At 43.8% G+C, this 22914-nt stretch overlaps 2 protein-coding genes across 2 annotated transcripts in view; one reads left to right on the top strand and one right to left on the bottom strand.

The window, feature by feature from the left end:
• The window catches only part of Tmtc1 (Transmembrane O-mannosyltransferase targeting cadherins 1), a 41698-nt gene extending 19101 nt beyond the window's left edge, over positions 1–22597 (bottom strand). The window contains exons 1-2 of the mRNA NM_205893.3: positions 22274–22597; positions 16180–16463 (exon numbers count right to left, since the gene is read on the bottom strand). Of these exons, the coding sequence (NP_995615.2) occupies positions 16180–16208 (29 nt within the window). The 5' untranslated portion in view covers positions 16209–16463; positions 22274–22597. The remainder of the gene's footprint in view (positions 1–16179; positions 16464–22273) is intronic.
• Trf5 (TBP-related factor 5) lies at positions 3894–5001 on the top strand. Its single transcript, NM_134856.3, has 3 exons — positions 3894–3937; positions 3994–4278; positions 4337–5001. Exons 1-3 carry the CDS (start codon positions 3924–3926, stop codon positions 4953–4955), a joined length of 918 nt encoding a protein of 305 aa, NP_608700.2. The 5' UTR covers positions 3894–3923; the 3' UTR covers positions 4956–5001.
• Positions 22598–22914: the final 317 nt, after the last annotated feature.

Below are 22914 nucleotides of genomic sequence, written 5' to 3'. Positions count from 1 at the left end.
CTGGAACAGTTCCAATCCTTGACTCCTTGGCGTTTGTGCGCTGGTGTGAGTGCCAAAAGTATGCTAGATAGCTTTTGCATGCGATTTGAATGAGCACTAACGGAAATCGCGCTGTGTTTGAAATTTTTTGTGTCCTTGTGAATAGAGCAGCACATGAGTGCCACTCGAAATCATTTTAAAACACTCGAAATCTGCTTTATGCTCAAGATTATTTCAGCTTGATAGTTTTCCTTGGCCAACTGCCGGCGGGCCAGCACTTCATTGAGTTGTTTGAACTTTAAGCGTAAGAATATCGAATTAATTGGAAACTCTTTGCCCCTAAATATCCTAGTGCACAATGAAAACTTTTCCAATTGATGTGCCACATAATTGAGTTCACAATCGAAAGTTCGGCGCCGTTCTTCAATTCCGCCCATCAATGGGACATTGAACCAAACAACGAATAAATGTTTGTAAACTTTTCTCACCAGGTTTTGTTCATTCTGCAAGCTTATTTATTTTTTCCACAAATAAAGAGTTCAATCAACCCATTGTTAGTTGTGCGGAACAAAAAGTTGTGAATAGCACGACCCTGTAGGCCACTCAGACTTTTTAATGGCCAGTCCCGTGCCGAATTCCCAGGCCGAAATTCAAATCGAAGACTAGGAATCAATACGGGGGGCGGGGCAATGCGGTGCGGCGTTAATTTGATGTCTTGCAGCATGTTGCACGCAATGTAAATGGTAATTAGGTAGGTCCGGGAATGTCTGTATACATTGTATTTGCTTCTTAATTGCGTAAAGCAAGCGTTTGATTGCTATTTGCTCAGCAATTGACATTAAACAGTTAGGCCAATAAAAAATTAAAACGGAAGTCCCACAACAACGGCAATCAAGTGCGAGTTTCGGCAAATATTTAATGTGTTTTGGGTTCGGGGGGGGTGTGAGACTAGTGTTTTAACCCCCAGCCTAATGACTAACTAAACAAGCTGTTTTCCATCCCCCCTTCCACCATCGCCGCCGCTGTGCCGATATTAAAACAACAATATTATTATTAGCACAAACAGTAAACGGTCATTGGCCTACACCCCCAATCGAAGAAGTCAAGAAACCTCAATTAGGCTGTCAATCAACACATCGAATGGAGCCGCGTCGAATCGAATTGCCTCGTTTTGGCCGTCGACATTCTGCCAAATAATAGAGCTATTGATTTTCTAACCCCTCTAATGACGCCCATGGCCGGCGAAGGGGCGTTCTCTGACATGCCCCCGGCAGTCCTTGATCGGCTAATTAGCTGCCTGTCCGCGGAATGGATTGCTCCTGATTTCCCCACTCTTTAACATCAAACGGCAGGCAAGTCTGCAAATTAATCTGGAGGCAATTTTTGAAGAAAGTGTTCTCCATTGCTGGATTATACAACAAAATGAGGCATACAACGAACCCTTGAGATGCAGCTCATCCATTTCCATTGACCGAAGGGAAGGCTCTTGAAGATGGCGGACACGAAATGTCGGTGAAAAGTCGAAGGGAAATTCAGTCAGTGAGTGCGGGCCATTTTTCGCCAGTTGATAAACGAGCGGAACTGCAAGGGACTGTCAAATCGGAGCCTTTGTTCGATTTAATTATCGGTTGTACAAAGAGCTGGGCGGGCGAAATCTTGCCGGGCTTCGAAGGCATATCCTTGTGGCATGTGGCATGTTGCAGGGATGTAACAAAAAACCAATAATGAAAGTGGAGTTGCAATGCCGGCGATGTCGGTCCCTTGCAGCTTCCCACTGCCCCACCGGCAAGGAATGCCCTCCCCTTTTATCGATTAGCGCGTGTAACAGCTTTTACCTATGGGAATGTGAGTGCACTGAACGCAAATTCGTTTGAAGTTTATTCAAAAATTACTCTTTAAATGCTTAGTTGTTGAAATTTTTAAATACTACTATATAACTCATTTCTTTCAGTGCCATTTACAATGTACACAAACAAGCAAGTTACTAAAACTGCTGTAGCCGATGACCTCGCACCACCGCTCCCCCCCTTTGGGGCTTAGGAAAGTGGGGGCGGGGTCAAGGGGAGGCACATGTGTATGTATGTGGCTAGCAGAGCAAATGACGCTGCAAATGAAAGCAGGAAACGTTGCCGCATTCATTCATTTTACACACAAAAGCCATTAACCGCTTTGATTCCATTGTTTTGTTTGTCATCATCATCATCAGCAGAAGAGCAGCAGTAGCAGCAGCAGCAGCAGCAGCAGCAGCAGCAGCGCCAATAGCAACATCCCTCCCAAACCCAAAACCAACCGAACCAAACCAAATCCCGAGCCCAAGCCCAAACCCAAGCACCATTTCCCGTTTCCCGGTGCAAATCTCCGCACCCCTGGCCATTTTCAATTCCCCAAACCCGCCAAGAGGTCACGGGTCATTGGAGGACAAGGGTAGGGGGCGAAGTCAAGGCTGTGATTTACACGACTAGCCAATTGAGTTTTAATGGACCCACCATCATAGAAGCTGTCACTAAATTCTAGAACACTTACTTTAAGTCTGCATGAAAAAGTATCTTTCGGATGTTCAAATTACCCACTACTATATGTATGTATGCATTTATAATTCGATTACAGCTTTAATTGGGGTAACCAGCGTAGCTTCACGGATCTATTTATTTTTTCTGCGGGCCTTTTTCTTTACCTTCTCACCTATGACCTGCGGATATGTGCTGGTGGGGGAGTTTTAAGCCGGCCACTTTCACCCATTTGCCATTGTTGTCCCTCTTGCGCCCCAATATTATTATTATTGAAAGACTTTTGCTGAGCTGCGGGTTTTATAAAGTGCCTGCGGCATGGCTACCCTAGACCAGCACCGCCATCGTCGACCGTGGACTCCGTGGATTCCATGGACCCCATAGACCGTCTCCGTCCGTCCGTTTGTCCATCCGGCGCTGGCAAAAAACGACTCTTGCGGAAAAATCAACATTGCACAAAAGTTTTCAGTGCTCCTCGCACCGCCAATCTCCGGCACCACCCACTGGCGCCCACTTACACCCACTTACACCCACCGACGCCACCGCCAACGTCATCGTTCATTTCGCTCCCTTTGCATTGCTTTTTTGTTTTGGCTTAGCGCTGATGATGTATGCACTTTGAAAAGAGTTGAGCAAAGTGGTTTTTCGGGTTTGATGAGCTAACGTCAAGTCCTTCGGGCGCCCCCGGCCTTGCCACGCCCACTTAGCCGCCCCCCCCCACCCTCTCTTTTCCGGCTGAGAAATATATGAGTTGGTGTGGGTGTTTGATTTCCTCGTGTCGGTGTGTTTGATTTGCACTGCTGCATAAAGTTATTAATGGACTTCAATGGGGTTTCAATTATGCAATTTCTGCGATTTGAATTTGAATGATATTTTGATTGTTTGCTTGCGTTTGTTAGAGGATTCCCAAAATTGATGCATACAAATGCATTGTTTTAATTTAATCATAGAGCTAATGGTCTTGCTATGGTACTCAGTCGAGCGCAATTAATTGTTAAATAATTCACTTTGCAAATTAAAATGGCCAGAATTCATCGAGTTTTTCAACACACAAAATTTTAATAGCCTTTGATATTTTAGCATCGTTGCGTTTTAATTCATTAAGAAACTTCTCATTGGCATTCATATTTCATATCAAAGGTGAAAAAGGACACTTTAGTGCGAAAAGTAAACATTTTTTAACGAACATAATATGATTAAATTTGTATTCGATATCAGTTTTTAACTAGATTTTTTTAAATTTAATTTCCTTTTATTTAAAGCTCTAAGAATAAATTTTATTAGACAAAAACTCAAAAATGCGCTCAAAATGAGTTTAGGGCTGCATCTTAACCGATTTATCGACATGGCGTCTCTACTCTTAAGAAGATCTGGTCCCTCTTAACAAGGCTTTTAATTTAATTGGCCATTGGCAACGTTGAGCTAAATCGAATTGGAATGAATTCAGCCAGGTACGATATACTAAAAGATACTTGAAGTACTTCCGCTTACTCTCGTTGATCATCAGAAACAATTTGAAGCGCTCAATGCCCATGGAAGCTCTGATCAAAACTAAAGTCATGAAAACGGCATCAATGTCCCGGAAAACACTACTTGAGGATGCAAAACTGTCGACTTCTGATCAAGATCCATCCGATCGCCAAGTCCTGGCGAACAAAGCAAGTGAGGGAGCCGAGGAAATGTCTTTGCCCATCGTGAATCCCAGGGAGCCGACGCTGAAAGATGTGCTGAGCATATACGAAAATGTGTCCAAATTGGGGGACATACAGCGATACTTGAACGTTATATACAAGTGAGTTGGAAGCGAAAACTAAACTTGTACAACACTAATTTGTATCCCATTCTCGTAGACCCTTCTACTGCTTGGCAATGACCACGTCCAAGTTCCATCTCTTGGAACTGGACATGGGCTTAAAAAATACGGCATTCGAACCCGAAAAGCATATGGCCTTGTTCGTCTATCGCTATTCGCCGACTCGCAGTATAAGGATCTATCCCCATGGCAACATTTATTGTCAGGCATTTTGCAAAAACAGCGCCCGATATGGTCTAGCCAATATATTGAAAGAGCTGAGGTATCTGGGCTATGCGCCTCGTTTGCGACGGCTGAAGACCAATGCGGTCAACGCCACCTTCAGTGTGCCTTTCAATCTGAATCTAAGACAGTTCCACCTGGAAAATCCGGTAGTGACCCGTTATGACACCTCGAAGTATCCGTTCCTGGTGTACAAGATGATGGGAACAACGGTCGAGATAGCTATCTTCCCCACGGGCTACGTAATCGTGCTGTTTGCTACCACTATGGAAATTACCAAGTTGGCCATAGCCCACATCCTGCCCACATTGTACCGCTTAAAGGATCCGTATCAGGAACAATGCAAACTGAGCCACAGCAGCGGTGATATCGACTACAAACTGCTTTGGGAGAATCATTTCCAGAAGAACGGCGATAAGACCACCGATTGGTAAATCCCTCAACATAATCCATTTGTCGTTTTCGATTTGTTTCCAAAATAAACTATAATTTTCCATGCCCACAAAGTTTTCTCCTTTACGCTCTCAAGATCTTGAGACGGCTCATAAATGTCGGAAAAACGCCCGAAGACACAGGAGAGTTCTATGCCAGCCTTAAATGGGTCTCAAAACTTTGTTTTAATACTAAGCCACAAGTCATTGCCTTTAAGTGGCGTCAGTCGAAATCACTCGCATATTTATAATGCAGATTTGCCACTGCACTCCGCTCGGGAAATCGAATGTTTGCAGTGCCCAGCCACGTGGGGGATATGGTTTCGAATGGCTATTGTGGTGGCTCCACAATTCTCCTGGTTGAGGTGCTGGCACACCGACTAGCATAATAAAAGTGACAGCGAGCATGACAAAACCGAGCGAAATCGAATCGGTAGCGAAAATGTGTCAAATGGAATTGGAAACCGGCGGCTCCATCACTCAAAACCAACCCAAAAACCCACTTCGCCCACACTCCTGACCAGGTGGCTTCGATTTGTGCTGGCCGACATGAAAAACAATTCAGTGTCATATTTGTGTGCCCGCCTTTGGTGTTTGTTTTGTAAACGCAGCTCATCGGAATCGCCTCGCTGGTTTAGGTCCTGTTGGGATGTGGGAATTTCAGCTCCCAGTTTTGTTCAGTAAAGTGTGGATAATTTGTAGCGCTTTTTCTGGCCGACTAACTAACTTCGCTGTTTGCATTTCAATATTGGAAAAAAATTGCAGCTGAGGTAGTTAGTGAAATCAGTTTTCACATTTTCCGATTAATGGCAACTTTAAGCAGATCGAATTTTCAGGTCAAAGCATTAATGCTGCAGTCTGCATAATAAAACCAAGCAATGAATATTTTAATTTGCATTCAACAGCTGCGGTGCAATTAAGTTAATCAAATAGTGCAATGGTTTCCCTTTGTGGCTCATCCGGAAACTAAGTCCACATAAGTAAGCACGCAGTTTTTGGTGGATTTGTGAGCTTAGTGCTGTGCAGTGGATTTCGGATTAAGAGCTTAAGTTAAACAAAAATTATATGTTTTTACGCTGAAAAACAAATTAACTAAAATCTGCCCATTTGAATTCCAGGCGCAGAGCTAAAAATGCAAAAAGTAATTAATATTCTTGTGTTCGTGTGTCCATGGCGTGGTGGTCCGAAGGATTCGCATCCCGCAGGACAGTGTGGTGAGTGGAGCTGCGCCGGACTGCATTTTCATAATTCCAGGACAACAGCGAACAAAACGCTGGGGAGAGTCGACCATCCCAGGAGCGGCAAAAACGAGAAGAGCAAAACGAAGCGCAGTAAATTCCGACGCACTGGAATTTATGCAGCAAATATTAACTTACCACACACACACACACAAACACATTCGAGCGAGTCCTGCCGCATAAATCCAAGTAAAGGAACGCAAAGGCAAGGACATGGGGCAGCCAAATGATCCCCAACCACCCGATTTGTGCTTGGCCAGCAAGAAGTGACAACAAAACTCATTAGCAGAACCGGCGACCGTGACCGTCGCGCAAATGGGCGTGGCAACCCGCCGCCTCCCCCCCTCCGCAGCCACGCCCACTTTCGCCAGCACAGTGTGGGCGTTGGCCGCCGGTCAACCGCAGCCCGGGAAATCGGCGGAAAACTCCAGAGTCCGAACGCGGAGAGCCACACAGAAAAACGCAGCATGCACTTCCGTTTCGAGGCGAAAAGTTCCCATTTCCATTTTAGTTCTTGCTATTTTATTCATATTTTCACAGGCTGCACTTTATCTTAGTGCGGCGGTCTTAGTTGGCGAAATTGTGTGCAACCACGAAAATCTAATAAGCGCGCAAATTTGTTGACATTGCGCAAATGTTTTTTACGGGCCTAGCCGGAGCAACTTTCGCCAGTTCAGTTCGGTTTGGCTTGGTTCAGCCACCAGAAAAGGGGCAGCTCCTTCGTTAAAGATGACTGACTGCTGGTCTGGTGGCCTTGGGCCTTAACCCATTTCGAGGCAGTGCCAGATACTCCTCGTTTTTTTTTTTGGTAGCTCTGGACAAATGAAAAGTTGCGCTCTGCGCCAATTCTCAAATAATTACGGTGGCCAGAAGGAACGGTCTCTCGGGGCGGATACGCAATATTTTAGAAATTATCTCTTCCAACGGAATGCTGATGAAAGGCTTTCGAATTTGCGCATAATTATGGTGCTAGAAACATGAAATATTTAATTCAATCTAAATACTATTTTGCTTCCTAACCATTACGGATTTCTGTAATAACTTTCTATATATAAAAGTTTTTCTTTATAATTTTTCAGTTCCCTTTAATTTGGGGTCAATCATATTCGAAAGTAATAAATGGGTTAACGGAAAAACAGTAGCCGGATGAAAGGAAGGACTCGAGATCGCCACAATCACAAACAGCAACTTTCTCGTGTTTTTTCTGCCTTTGACAACTGGGCGACGCGGTGGTGCGTAAACCTTTTGGCTTTTGCACTTCTGCGGCAAGGTGAAGGCGAAGATAAAAAGCCGGGAATGCAAACCAGGAATGTGGCGGAGACAAAAGGCAAGTGTTTGCATCGAGGACGAGGTTCTGCGGCCATAAGGACCGCCTACTATCGACCCGGATGGTGCAGACAATTTCATTAACCGCTGCGCGCCGCTTTAAAGCCAAGACTTTGGCTCCTTTGATTTTTATCGGTTGCCCTCCGACACGATGTCCTGATGTCCCGATGTCCTGCTGTCCGGGACTGTCTGACAGGATTAAATGCGAGTGCTGCTGCCCGGGGACAGGGCGTAAAGTTTTTAATTATTTTTGTGGTTTGAAAATGCATCACCCGACGACAGTGCACCCTTGCTGACCCATCTGCCCATCATCCTGTGGGTGTCCACACCAAGGACATGGCCAAGCTGCAGGATAAAGGAGGAGCAACCGCAAACACTGCGACTTTTATCAGCGCCTTGCCATTGTCGTGTGTTCCCCACGTCGGGCTCAATGCATTCATTTAAAAGGAAAGTGCAATAACATGTTATTTCGCCCCGGACGACAGGACTTTTGCCGCCTTCTTCTTCAGTTATGTGTTCCCAGGACGATTGTTAACGTTAAGCGGCTTTAAAACAATCCCTGCCTTATTACGTAATTACAAGCGGATGACAGGGACGAAGGCACTCGCTGCATTGAATTATTCGAAACACGCCAATAATTGAAACGCCGGGCTGGATAATATAAGAACTGGGCAAGGTGGTGTGCAATCCGCCGAAATCAATGAAAAATTCAGTGATTTACATCCAGACATTTTTCGCTCATTATGGAAATTTATTTATTATGCCACGCGAATTTCCCTATCCGCGCAAAAGGAAACTATGCAAACGGCAGTGAAATGGTCAAGCTTTCGCTGAATTAATGCAGAATCAGCGGATTATTTGCCAATTTGATTGATTGCGAATTTATACAGCTTTTTTTTTTTTAAATAAGGGATCAGTTTAAAAAACATTTGAGTAGCGTTTTATCTTTTGTATATGTTTGTATAATATGTTCGCACTTTATAACTGCGTTTAAGCCATATAGTAAAGACTTAAGTTAAGATTACGAAGTGAGTACTTATCGAAAGCCGCCTGGCTTTCTGTGCATTTCCGAAACTCACATTTTATGCAAGTTCTCTCGAACTGCAGCTAATGCCATATTTTTTGGAGCATGCCATGCATTTGGCTGGCTGAAAGAAAGGCCCAAAGGAGGGCAGCTATTTTTCGAGGAAATATCCGCACAAATTTTCACAATTAATATGCACTTCCTGTGCAGACGACTTGCAACCAGCTCCGAATGCAGCCCGCTCCAGCCAACAACAAGTAGTGGGTGCATGGGCTTGGATGTGGCAGCTATTTGGGATTGCTGGTAGAAGCCCAAACTGCCACAAGGGTTCACATGTGAGTTCATTGCTGCCATTAATGAATACGTGTGCAGCAATAAAGCCATTTTTTATGGTTGAAAGTCACGTGAGAAACTATTTAGTACATCTGCGAACGAGGCAGGTGGAAAGTGGGTGCAAAGTCGGTGCAACTTTGTGCCTGACACGGCCAGAAGAAAAGGCAACTTTCTTTCGCAGTCGAAGACCCAAAACGAATCACAGCAAAAAAGTGAAAATATTTTCCAGCCACACACATGCATATTTATAATATGTGTGTGTGTGTGTGAGTGTGTGTTCCTTTTACAAGCCAGCACCAAACCAGAATCAGAAGAGTAAGGCATTTTGTGTGCTGGCTGCCTGGCGGGCTGAATTAATTTTTGGCATTTATCAACTAAGCAAATTGAAATCGTGTCGGTCGAGTCTGGCATTCCTAACCCAGTTTATTGTTGGGCTCCTTTATACGTATGATATGTGCGAGCACTCGAGTACTTTTTGTGGCCATACTAGGAGGAACCAATGGAGGAGCACCCATATTGTTGAGTCAGTAAATCAAGGAGTTTTTGATACTGGCACAACTTTTTTGGCACATCAGATAATTGATTTGCAAGTGAAGCGACTGGGGCGTTAATGAGTGACGCTTGCCAAAGTTTTGGAAATGTTGCGAGTTTCTTGAATGGAAAAGGAAACGTATATCCTTCAAAGAAAAAGCGGCTAGTTTTCGATCAAACATTTAGGGGCATTTAAAGCTAGCTATTTTTAATAGTACTATCCATATATGTATGTATGTAAGTAGTGTGTTGTTCTAACTGTAATATCCCCATATTTTAGTCCAGCATAGTAACTACTTTCCTCCTTTGGAGGCGGAGGAAAATGAGTACTTCAATCCGCATTCAGGCCGACACCCGACCATAAAAGTACCAAAACTTGTGCACTTTATGGATCTGTAACCGCAGAGAGCTAGCATTACGACCATGTGGGTGGTGGTGGGTGTTTGGATGGCTGGGTGGCTGGGCGATGTGGCAATGCACCCATTAGGCCGACCGGTAAATGAGCATTGAAGCAATTCATAAAACTGCCCAAACAAAAAGCCAATTTTATTCGCCCCAGGCACGCGTAAGTGGCGGCTTTCCTTTCTTCTTTCAGCTGGCGCCATTGTAATGGAGGTCCTGTGTCCGAGCTCTTCGAGTCCTAAAGTCGTGGAGTCCTGCAGTCCCGGCGATGGTGAAAACGTGTTTACGCTTTTATTATGTAAAGAGCCGGACAGGCGGCTCAGCACCGTGGCCGTAAAAAGAGCCGACGCACACTCGAAGTCCACAAATCTGCGTGGAGTGTGGAGTGTTTTAGGCGCAAGCCCAGGAGCTCAGAGTCCTGCGTCCTTCGTCCTGCGGCCTGCGCCGTAACGTATGCAAAGTAATTGCGCGCATTAAATATGTTCTGTTTTTATTAACTGCCGCGGTGGCTTAACTCTCTTAACGAGAAACAATTAAGAAAAACAGCCGCGTATCATAAAAATTAAAATTATGCAAATTCAAAATTTTTTTTTTTAAGCCAGCAGGAAAAACTGGAAAAGCCCCGAAACCTAAGGTGCGGAATTTTGTGAAAATGCGGCAGACTGCAGACAATTTTCGTCCTGTTTACATTTATTCTTCTATTCAGCGTATGCAAATCGCATAAAAACTCATTTCGAGCCAATTGACTGCATTGTTGTTGCTCTTATTGTTCTTTAGCTTCCCTTAGTTTCCCATTTTCAGGGTATTGCTATTATGTACTATTATGTAGTCGCCATTCGGTTTGCAGCTGGGATTTTCCAGGAGGAAAAAGGCAGACGATGTCTCTCCATCATCATCTTCGCTGTTCAGCAGCGGTAATTAACTAAAAAATCGTGTTTTTATTTGCCAGACGACCAGAACGAAAGGCGAGAACAATGAAAAAATCCGTTCATTTGCGAAAATTGTTTAGCTCCGGAAGAATAACAACGAATCCGAGCAACGGGCAGCGAAATCGCAAATGGAAATCTAAAAATCCACTGCTGGGAAATGTAACCGTAAATGGGTACTAATACAACTGCTTTTCCCTCTATTGGCGGCACTGAGAAAAATAAATTAGAAATAATAAATTAAACTTAGTGGGAAAATTAAGTTAGAATTGCTGAACAAGAGTTTCCGTTCTAAAGAAACTGGTCTTTGTGTGAGTGGATATAAAAATCTAATTGATATTTAGGTAATGTGAAGTTGTCTAGAAATTGTCTCAGTGTGCTTCCTTTTAAACAACTTTCGCTAAACTCGCCATTCCACACACACACATACACACACACACACACTCACGTGCGCAGGAGCGCTTGTTGGTTTTTAATTTTATAGCCAAACAATATGCTTACAGATTTCGTTTGCAGTTTTTATTAAAAATCGATTGGCACACGCTCGCAGATGCGAAACATCCGAATGCGAAAAATACATGCACTTGAAGCATCCATCGGTGTGCAGCGGGTTAGCAATAATACCCGTTTGGCTTGTGGCTTTGCAACTTTCCAATAGATACACGTACATATATAGAGTATAGAAATACACATGTGTGGATATGTAGCCTTGTATATATTTGTATAGTATACTGTAGCCAAGGATGAACCATTGCAAAGCGAGTTCGTAAGAGTAGCAATAAGCTATAGCATTGCCCGTATATATGGACATGTCCGTGCTCAAATTAATCATGGACTCCCTGGAGTTACGGAATGTGCAGATATATTTGTACGGATGGCAGCGGAACGGTAATTGAAACTCCAGAAGTCGAAGGAAACTAAAGGTATTGGTAACTCCAACGAGCTGCTCTACAACTACATTTATCTTAAAGTATTTGGCGGTGCATGGAGTCCTTTTTCATGAAATATTTGTTGGGCCTGTAACCTTGACATTGGGTTTAATCCTTCAGAACAGTAGAAACTCCGGTATTAAAGGCATTTTCAAGTACTTTTTAGAAAGATATTCATAGATGCTGTGCTGTTGCTTAAACATGAACGCATTTTAACCACTATTATATAGTTTTCTCACTGAATGTGTGGATATACATACGGATATGAAACACCCACTGCAGATTACCAAAGTCGCAGCTAACATATTTTGCAAGAAAAAAAAAGAAGGAAAGAAATGAAGAAAGCAATAGCTGGTGGAAAAGGAGTATGAAAAAATGGGAAACTGTTGCAAGTGTGCTAAAGTTTCATGCTTCATTGGATTCCGACGCCCGGGGCTCTTTTCCCACCTCCCATCTCCCATCTCCAGATGATTCCCATTCGCCGGGATCCTTGGAGCCCGTTTTCTTGGCGGCAACAACGGGGCACGCGCTCTCCAAGAACAATCAAATTTGCAACGAGCTGCTCCGGGTGTAATATTCCGGACGAGCCAGTCAGACATGTGGCCGTGCTCCTTGGGTATCCTTGCGCTCCTCTGCTCCTCCCAAGCCTGCTTCTGCGGCACATCCTGCTGCACCGCATGCAATGATGTGGATGTGGGTGGCACTTTCATAATCGAAACACTCGAGCCAGCCGGAAAGAAAGCCAAAAACCCGACGCAGGTCCCGGAGCTTCGAGCCCATTAAAGCCGTAAACGGGGCATTCGAAATTTAAAAGGCAAACTCCCCCCAAAAACCGCCATTGTCTGCAGTGGAAGGACTACATGGAGCACACATATGCTTAACGCTTACTTTGGGGTACATGGTATATGGCCCGCCGGATGGATCCTCTTTATACTATATGTAGTTGGCGGAGCAGGCCTTAAACGGTGGCTTCCCCCCGCTTTTTTTTATTTGCATATTTTAATGCAAATTGTGCAGAATTAATTTAGTGCTGTTTAGTCTCGAACTCGAAGTCGAGACCCGATCCCAGATACCCCGGTTTCCTCGTATTCACCCCATCTCCTCAAGAATTTAACACACTTCTCCCTGCGTGTGTGTGTGTGTGTGTGCTTGTGTCGCGTGGGTGGTTTCGTTTCATATGTAAATATTCAAGTTTCAAGTTATTTTACCCTCAAGTTCGTCGTCGTCTCCATTGTCGTTTTACTTTATTGTTTATGCCCGAATTGTGTTTGAGGAGCAGTGGAGTGTGGCCTAGTTTTTGGGTTCAAGGGACAATGAATGTGCGAAAAATATTTTATGAGCTATATTATGTAAACCGAATTTAGTTTTCCATTTCGTCCGCCTTTGTTTGACATTATTTGCTTGGCCCTTATTTGGTGTCCATTGTGCAAGTTTGTTGGCCAAACATTTTGCAGCCATTCGCCGTGGCCGTGAATGAACCAATTCGGAAACGAATTCGGTTTAGGAAATCTTCAAATTCCATGGAAAGTCTCATTAGCCGGCCTTCAGAACGTCCGCTTGAATATTCATGCGTGAAGAGGCGACAACCGAGAGAATTATTACAGGGAATTGCATAAAAAATGTTGCTCACGTACAAAGGAAATGAAATGAAATGAATTTCTGAGCCGTCCCTCACTTTGCTCGCTAGTTATCTGGCTCCGTTTGCCCTGGTCCCGCTTTTCCGCTCTTTCTTTTACATTTTTTTCTGTGCTCCCGGAGCATCTGCAGCTGGAGCGCGGTAGCTCTGGGAAATTTATGCTGATCATTCATAATGTCAAAGACGCGCCAAAGGATAAGGGGCTATGCTCCAGGACCTCGGACTAGGCTCGACCCCGGCGCGAGAATGAATGGCCCAGGTCAGGGCAGGACCACTGATAGCTTGGCCCAGAAACGCTGCGCTGTTTGGCCCAAATTTGGTTAACTCCACGGAGCCAACGTTGCGTATGAGCAACTAATGCGTATGGAGCGTGTGCAACACTTTAAATTTATTTAAGCCTTACATTTTCAGTTTAAAAATTCAATTTCATGTATAGTTTTTCATTAACAATCAGATTTTGCCAAAGAGGACTTCACTCCGGGGGGGTTGAAATCCACTTTTACTGATTCACCTTTTGCGTTCAGCTTTCGGGGACTTATAATCATCGCCGCATTATCATTCTAATGGCACCAAATGGGGCAGGGGAAAATCAGAGGGAGGGGTTGGGGGTAAGAAAAAAGAGAAAGTGAGTTTCCATTTATGGCCAAACAAATGCCGTGTGCTGTTCCCTTCTCCAGCTTCTGGCCAAATTATTTATATGGAAAGCGAGTACTGTCGCCGAGTCGGGGGAAATCAGCAAAGCAAAGCAAAGCAAAGCAAATCAACAGAAACACGAAAAACCGTGCACAATAAGAAGGGAAAATCAATTTCCGCTTTCGAAATAATTCCAAAGCCATACAAAAGCCGGGAATCCAAAGCCGAGGCTGAGCTGCGACTAAAGCCAAAAGGAGCAGAGATGAACGCAAAAAAGTTGCCATTATCCTGTGCGGCAGCGGCAGCGCGATAAGATATTTGCACAAGAATGGCATTCAGTTGATAAAATCCGATTTGAAAATGAGCGAATGCCTGGCAATGAGCAAGACACGCGGCTCCACAGGCCAGGAAGCCCATGGAAGGGCAGGATGAAAAAAATCGAAGGACTCGGAAACAGGACTCGAAACGAACTGAAACACAGGGCAGACCGCCCGGTTGGGATAACAATTTTATAAATAAATATTTGTGCGGGCGACTCCTTCTTGCCGACTGCTGTCTCTTTGCGTCTCGCTTTTGAACTCAACTATCGGGCGATAAATCATTTGAAGTCTCCAACACCATTGGCCCGGTGACAATCTCTGCCGGACGGACGTACTCCCTCCATCTACCAGCTTCCGCCTTCCGCCAGCTTCCCAGACCCGTTCTTCACGCACTTTTGGGCCCGTAAATCTGTGCCGTAGAGGAAGACAAAACAGGAGGAGAAAAAGTAAAATGGAGGGAACTGTTCAAGTAGAGAAACGGAAGCGTGTCTCCGTCTGATAGCCTCAATGACTTCCGTTCCTGGCGTTTAATGCTTTTTAATGAGTTGCTCCTGCAAATGTTTGAGGACATCGACAAGGACGTGGAAGTGGACGTGGATGTCGATGTCGATGTGGATGGGGATGTGTACATGGACATGCACTGCTTAATCGATTTCATTGTCGGCTAGCCGAGGTCTCAGGTCAGGAAATTGCTCAAGTTCCCAGAAACGCTTAAACTTTAATTTGGTTTCACAATTTATAGCATACCTTTTGGGGCAGTTTATTGCGTTCGAATGGGTTCGTTGCGAAAGATATGATTATGAGTTGTGAAGAGATCTTTAAATAAATAAATAGTAGAAGATATTTTATAAAAGAAAACCCTGTACAAAATGCTAAGAATCATTTTATTTGAACGAAAATATTTTCTTCAGTGAATCTGATTTAGCAAGCACCCGTAGATTGATGGCCCCGTGTCCTTGCCCTGTGAATCCCGATTTGAGTATTGTGTCCAAATCGTTTTCGGACGACAGTTTAGAGTTCGATTGGCCCTGGCTGGCGCTTGAATCAACTCTGATTACTTATGCCGGTCAGGTAAATCCTGTAAAAATTGTCTCCTGCGTCTCGTTTTCGTTGCGGTGGTGTCAGGACCTGGTTTTCAGTCCGACTTGGCCGGTTGGTTGGTTGGGCAAAGGACTTGATTTGTTGGCTGGGCCTTAAAGTGGGGCTTTAATTTGTTTTGGCCAACGGGAGCAGTGCGATTTGCTCGGAGCGCGGCCATATGTCTTGGTTGCCAGGGAGCGGAACCAAGATGAATGCCTGGGGCAGCGGGTGCTTGGCTTCCTTCCTGGGCCCCTGGACTACCCACTCCACTCCACTCCACTTCATCCACCGTCTTGACAAATGAGTGGCCCAAAGGTCGTTGCCAGGGTCGCGATGGCCGCTGCTGTGTTATTTTTTTTTTTTTTTTATTATTTGTTTATGCGTTGCCCGTCCGCCGTTCTGGTCTATTGAAAAATCTTTCTTCTGGCGCGGGAGAAACGCAAAACGCGAAACGCAGAAGGAGCAAGTAATGCAGGAAGATAAACAAGTAGCCGCAAATGGCCAGGACGACGGCTTCTGACCAGTACCACTTCCGGGCCACGTTCTCGGCCAGGACCTAACAAATTGTGGGCAATATTTTCATTTCATCAGGAGTGTCCTTGGAGCGCCTTGGGAAACAGAGCCCACTTCCCTTCCTCTCCGGCTTCACAGTTGGCAACTTTATTGCATTATTGAAAAACTTGTCAAAATATTTTGAATGTGTAGAAAAGCTCTTGGCTCTTATTAAATTTACCCCCGACCACCGCGCCGGGGCTCACATAATTGTATGAAAATATTGTATTTCAAGAACAGCCGAGACGTGGCCAATATATATCTCATATTATTATTGTGTTTATTTTCAAAACTTACCTCGGACGACGGCACTTGGGAGTGTGCATTTTTAAGCGAGTGGCTTTGTGTGGCTCCGGTGATTGGAATTGCTCATGGTTTAATTAACGCAAATGGTAGTATTAAAATTGTATACATTTCATATTTTATGCAAGTAAGGAATTTTAACAGCAACAACGTGAATGGCCGATGCTTTTTTGCGTATTCATGTTTTGCCATCAAGTGAATTCGTTGTGGTTTAATTAAAATGCTGTTGATCCTTGCTGGATTCGTTGTTATTTTTTTTTCTGTGTTTTACGGTGGCACTGCAAGGAAAATGTGAAATATTTATTTATTAAATATTATATGTTTTTGATGCATAGAAGTGTTTTTATAACGTGTGGCTTCGGTGAAGCCGAATGCGTTCAGTCAGCTGCAGAATTAATTTATAAAATTGCTAAAAATTCCTAATGAAATGCCACACTAGTCGGCAAATTAGATGGTAAGTCCTTCGAGTATTTGAAAATATCAAGATCGATTCAATTCGATGCATTCAAGTCATGCCCTTGCGGATTCTAAAATGAAATTCTATGCACCCCATGACCAGCTGGTTACCCATTCTGCTTCCCATTAAATGTTGGTTTCCATTGCAGGAGTGTCCAGCACAAGGAGAGCATCTAATTGATGGCCAAACCGGATGGATCCTTCGGCCAGGACCTCAGTGCCATGCCCTGCTGCCGTGTAAAGTAATCCAGGGAGAGCAAGTTGCTGCCGGGGGATGTACGTTTTATTTTCAGAAATAATGAAGCTCATGCTGGGAATAATGGGTACATATTGATGAAATTTAATATGTCGAGAAAAGCTCAATTTGCTCTTTGGCTAAGCGGGCTGCGTTGGTGCAGCACAATTCGCATCAAATTTCCAATTAAACAACAAATTCTAATTTATATTGCGCAAGCTGCTCGCTTTTGTTTTTGTTTGGCTTTGTATCTAATTCATAGTAAATTATTTCGGGGTAATTATTTTGCGGCCGGCTATTAAATATCTCTGACATGCCATCGCGCTGTTTGTTTGATGTCAGACAATTGTTTTCGATTCATTAGTATGAAATTCGTTTCTCTTTTTCGCAGTTTCCCACTTTCGCCGGAGAATAAATGTATGTATGTATGTATGTAGTATGTATCCATTGTGCTCTGTTGCGGCGCGTAATTGAAAATGTGCTGCCTAATTAGTAAAAGGATTTCTGGCGCATTTCCCCCTACCCACCATTTTTCCCGTGTAAATCAATAGCCGTCGTCGATGTCAGTTTTGTCAGGATGCCAGCCACCAAAATGTATCTGTTGTCTATTGTGTGAAAATGCGCATATGGCTATATGGTTGGCATATAAATGTCGCAGTCAACAGCACAAAGGACACATTTTAAAATGGAAGTCAAAGGAGCAGGCTAGACTAGAAAGCTACCTTCTTTGGCTTTCTTATTCTACACAACCAACTTACTTATGATACTAAAATATGCAATTTGTATCACATTTTTTAAGAAAGTACTAAGGGGACTACTTCTAATTGTCATATATGTAATTGCTCAATCCAATACTTGGCTTAGCTATATAGTACCATTTATCCAGGGTACTTTGAAGTCTGTTTCGATTCCAATGCTTTTCTTATAGAGACCTTTAAAAGCCCATCAGTGGAGCGAGTGTCACGCACATTTTGCCGCGCCTTCCCCTCCTCACATTTCAATGGCAATTTCTATGCGCATTTTTCTATTATTTATTGTTTTTATTCAGCTTCGAACGAAATGGAGTTTTTTGGGGTGGTGCTGGCATTTCGTGCTAACAGTTGGCATTGATTTCGTTTGGAGGCGCAAGGAAAATTAGCCACGTTTTTATTCCATTTGCATGCAGTGCGGAATCAAAATTATATTCATTTATATATACGAGTGTATCAACGGCAGTGCAATAATAATTCCACTGATTTGAAATAATAACATTACCGCCTGTCGCATAAATTATGCTTAGAATGAGCACAATGGCAGCAAAATCACATTTTTGATTTGCCAAACCGATTTTTTTGTACAGATTTCTAGAATTATTCTCCATCTGTTTGGCTTGGTGTTTAAGCAACTTAAATTTTGAATTGGAAAAACATGAGGAATATTTGTTATAAAGTGGATTCCTGGAAGCAGCTCAAAAATGGCTCAACAATTGAATTCAATTTGCTGGCACCCCTAACATTTTTGCAGAGGCGATGTCGATAAGTCAATTTCCGTATCGGTTCGATCGAAGGAAAAGCAATTAAATGGCCAGTGATGTGGGAAAATGTTCTTTAAATTGAAAATCATAATTATTCATGACGAGGCCGTGCTCTATACAAGTGGTGGGAGGAATGGCTATGGCCGGCTGAATGCTCTTTGGTGAGCTCTTAAATATAAAACATTTAACGCGCTCCTTTGTTGATGGCCCCACTGACTCATTCGCTTCATTTGTTGGTTGTTCGTTGTTGGTTGCTGTTTGTTGTTGGTTGCATAAAGCCTGGATGGGTATGCAAGTATGAAAGTATGGTCTCGTATCCGTCGAGCCCATTGTGAGCGGTTTTTCCATCATATTCGTTGCTTTACCCCGCTTTCCTCCTGCCTTTTCACATTTCGCATCCATTGAAACAAGTAATGAAGTTCTCTTCTGGCAAGCGGATCGTTCCGCTCCGCTGTTGTTTTCATTCGGTTTCATACTCTTTTTTATCGAAGCACGTTAAATTTTATTGCAATTGTTATGCGCTCACATCTTCGGCGCGATGCGTTGCGTTGCGTTGTGGTGGCGTTTTATATTTAATAAATTTAAATCACTTTATATGCGAGTTTTATGTGCGTTAATAATGCGTTTCAGCATTCATTCAACCGCCCCCCCCCCTTTTTTACGTACAAAGAGCAGAAATTTCAAAAGCAATTTATTCCGCACAGTATACCCGATACAATATGGACATAAACTAGTTGGCGTTTATGTGCGTTGTGCAGGATATTAATGATGAGTTTGGTATCCGTTTTAAATAAGTCACGGGGATCAGGACTCGAAGAGCAGGCCATCCGCCATTTAAATGGCTAACGCTCGAAATTAGTGAATTTGCATTTATTTATGATAGTAATGGCAAGGCTGTTGATTCCATGCAGCTTAACTTGAAACATTTATGCTTAAAGTCTTAAACATATGCTCAATTTTAATGCGAAAATTCAAGATATAAGAAAATATACATTTTCAATATATTTATCCCTATTTTCTGGTCCATTCCAACAGCTTGCTCCTTCAATTTCAGCCACGCAGACCGTAAGAAGGACTCATTTTGAAATTCACACATACATACACACATATGTATGCTACATCTGGCTTAAATTGTTGCACACTCGAGTGTGTGGGGAGTTTTGAAAAAAAAAAGAAGACTGCAAGTGCATAACTTTGTCTGTTTTGACCGCACCACCCGCACCACCCAATGGCTGCTCTTCTGGCCAACTTGAAGCGAAGTTTGTGCAGTTTTCGCCACATTTTTTTTTTTTTTTTATTATTTTGCTGGGGGTCCTTTCCGTGCACTTTGGATGTCAACACATCGACATAACGACACATTCGTCCAATTTACACACAGGCGAGGGAACTCGAGAAAGGACTGCGGCGGCAGACAAGCAGCAAACTTGAACTTTTGCGGCCAGCCAGATGTTGAGACTTACATTTACATTTTCCACAGATATTCGCACATACATATATATATATATATATATATATAAATGTAATGTAAATGTATGTAAAAATATATATACATATACATCAAAGCGCCCACGACCACAACATTTTTGGCAACCGCGCGCGCACTCCTCGCACTCTAATTACATGTTGAGCCGGCGGAAAAGCCGGAAAATGTCGGGGGCATGGCGGGAAACTCAAACTGAAAACTCGGCTTGAGCATGCGTTGTGGCTTTTCATTTGCATTCGCTTGGCGGAACTTCGTCCCGGAGTTTTAAGTGAATGAAATTTCTTGGCCAGGCCACTTCTTTCTTGCTGCCGAGGATAATTAAATTGGGCACAAGTACCAGCCCAGTGTACTTACTGCATATACACTCTGAATGCCATATCTACTACTACTACTTCTATATTTTATTTATGATTTCTTCAGGCTCTGCCTTTTTGGCCCTTGTCACTGGTCCTCGAGAATGCCGGGCTGCGATAATTCCAGCAGACGAATTTCTCCGTTCACGGTTTAGTGAGCAACAACAATTTTGCTGCCATGAATGCATTTTGCAAGCAGCATTGCCCATCCGCCCCGTTGGCCCGTTTGTTGTTTTGGGTTTTCTTCTGCTAAACTTTTTAGGGGGTGGGGGGATGGGAAATCATTTATCAATGTCAGAGAATGCAGAACATTCTCTCTCCGCACGAGAGAACTTGTGTATGGCGGCAGATTGCGACGGCCTAGCCTCTGATATTGGGTAGCTGGGTGGCTGGGAGGCGTTGGTTGGTGGGCGGTGCAGTGCCTGCAAGTGCGTGAAACAAGTTGGCGAAACTTCTGACTTTGTTTCGCAAAATACTCAAGTGATTTTGAAAATTATGCACACGCATTAATGCATCGAACCACCACCAGAACCAGACATGTTCGAAACTTTTTATCAAAATTTCAGTCCACGAGAAACAAGCGGCGAACATAAAAGTTCATCACACTCGTATCGGTAGCGAAAAACTTTGCCGCTCCTTATGGCATATAGAACAACACAGAAATTGTTGCTATTTAGACTGTAGAAATCACTTGGAAACTAACAAAGTACCATAACTACACGTACCATCGAAATGGGAACGGAGTGCCAAAGGACTCTGGAAAATCAGCATAAAGTGTGCCATGAATATGGTAAGACGAGTAATTGAGGGGCATCTGAATTGGTTCTGCGATTCAAACAATATCCGGTTGGCCCCCTTCGAATGAGGAGTGGCTTTGTCTTTGGCTTATGGCAGCAACTTTAGCACTTAGTGCCAGGACTCCCCTTCGGAAACCCACTCCGCTGCAAAGCGGTCGAGCGAGTGTTCTAATCCTCTGGCCGCCACTTGTTTGCTGGCGAAACAAGTTTGCACTCAAAACTCGTAAATAATGGATGGAAAAAAGCGCAACCGCACCATTCATAATGGAAAAAGTTGCCCGGCCACTTGAAACTATTGCACAAGCCCCGAGCTGGCCGAGCTGGAAAGGATTCAGATGGGCTGGCTGCTCGATCTGCCCGCCTCGTCCTCCTCCATCACGGATGCATTACAGTTCCGGGGAAGCTGGGGTTGCTGGAGCTATGCCTGCTGCCGGCGTTATTGTCATGTGTACAGTAAAAATAACAAATAACAAACAGCAACCAGCAACCAGAGCGTAGTGAAAGGAATTGCCAAGAAGGAGGTCCTCCGACAGTGGTGCTAACTCCACTGATTTCACGCCAAATTTAACTATTTTAATATCAAATTAAATAGCCATAACACTACCTAAACTGAATTAAAATAAGATTTTACTGGTTCAGAAATATCTATTCCTACATCCTCTTAATTTAAGGAAATGAGTTAATGGCCGGATTTAAGCTGTGGTGCGAATTCTGATGCATCGATAGCCGGGCACCACTGGCTGCGGTGGTGGTGCAATGCCCGTGCTGGCTGTGGCCTTGGTGCGGTTTCCAGGATTCGGGAGTGGGAGTGGGAGCGAAAGTGCTGGCGGAATGGGTGCCAAGATAGCCAGCTTGTTTGGAAGCCAAGGTTATAGTCACATTTTTAATATGCTGTCTGTTCCGGTGCTGGACGTTGTTTATGATGCGCATATCCAATGGCATTCCGTGTTATTCCTTACGTACGTATAGATGTGCATGCCTGGCTATTTGTGCCATAAATTAAACACTGCCCTCGACTTTAAAATCCCATTTCGTATTCCGCAGGATGTGCGAAGAGAAAGTCACCGAGCTTTAACTTTAAACTTGCCTTATGGACCGTGTGAAATATGGTTCACTTCCCCCGAAAGGTGGCAATAAATTGAGATATTTACGAACTCATCTGTTGTAATTTAATTACGTTTTCACAGAATTGTGTTACAGAATAGGACCGACCAATTTCGTATTGATTTCCATGTGAGTGCAGCGCCTTACCTTCAGTTCATTTACTTTCCGTTTCGAACTTGAAATGCGGCATAAGTTAAGGCCGGAAAAGCGGAAATGTGCAGCACACAAGCTAGGCGAATTATTGCAATATTTTCACTTTAGTGTGCATCTTGTGCGGATTTAATTCGATTTAATTTATGTTGCAGCATGTTCTGCACACATTGGCATTGGCATAGACCGTTTTGCAGTTTCAGACTGGGTGGAATTGCCACCCCCCGAACTCGTAAACTCGTGATTTTTGGGCAGCAAGCCGGCGAAAACCGATAACGTGGCGTCGTCCACACCACGCGATTCGAGTGCAGCAGGCAGACTAAATTCACCAGCAGCGGCAGTAGCGAGTGACCCGAGCGGCAACGAACGAACCCACCCCCATCCACCACACCCCACGGAGCACCGGATAATGCACTGCGCAGAAGCGCGTTTATTCACTGTTATTGTGCTGCTAACCAACAGAGGTGAGTTTCTCACTTTCAATTCTACCCATACACTTTCGACATTTTTCTCTTTTAGATAGTTAGCCACTTTTTATCCGCTATCTTAACAGAAAGTCCCCTCTTGCTATAATTCTGTTAACAATTTAAACGAGGGCTGCTAATCCGCTGTTATTTATGAAATGATTTCACGTACTT

The sequence above is a fragment of the Drosophila melanogaster genome, chromosome 2L (genome assembly GCF_000001215.4).
Source record: "Drosophila melanogaster chromosome 2L".
NCBI lineage: Eukaryota > Metazoa > Arthropoda > Insecta > Diptera > Drosophilidae > Drosophila > Drosophila melanogaster.
This window is presented reverse-complemented; position numbering and strand designations above follow the sequence as displayed.

What these genes read in the sequence shown, in the direction of transcription:
- Trf5 (NM_134856.3), top strand. An exon ending in TACTTGAACGTTATATACAA is followed by an intron (nt 4,279 to 4,336) that starts GTGAGTTGGAAG and finishes CCATTCTCGTAG; the next exon opens with ACCCTTCTACTGCTTGGCAA.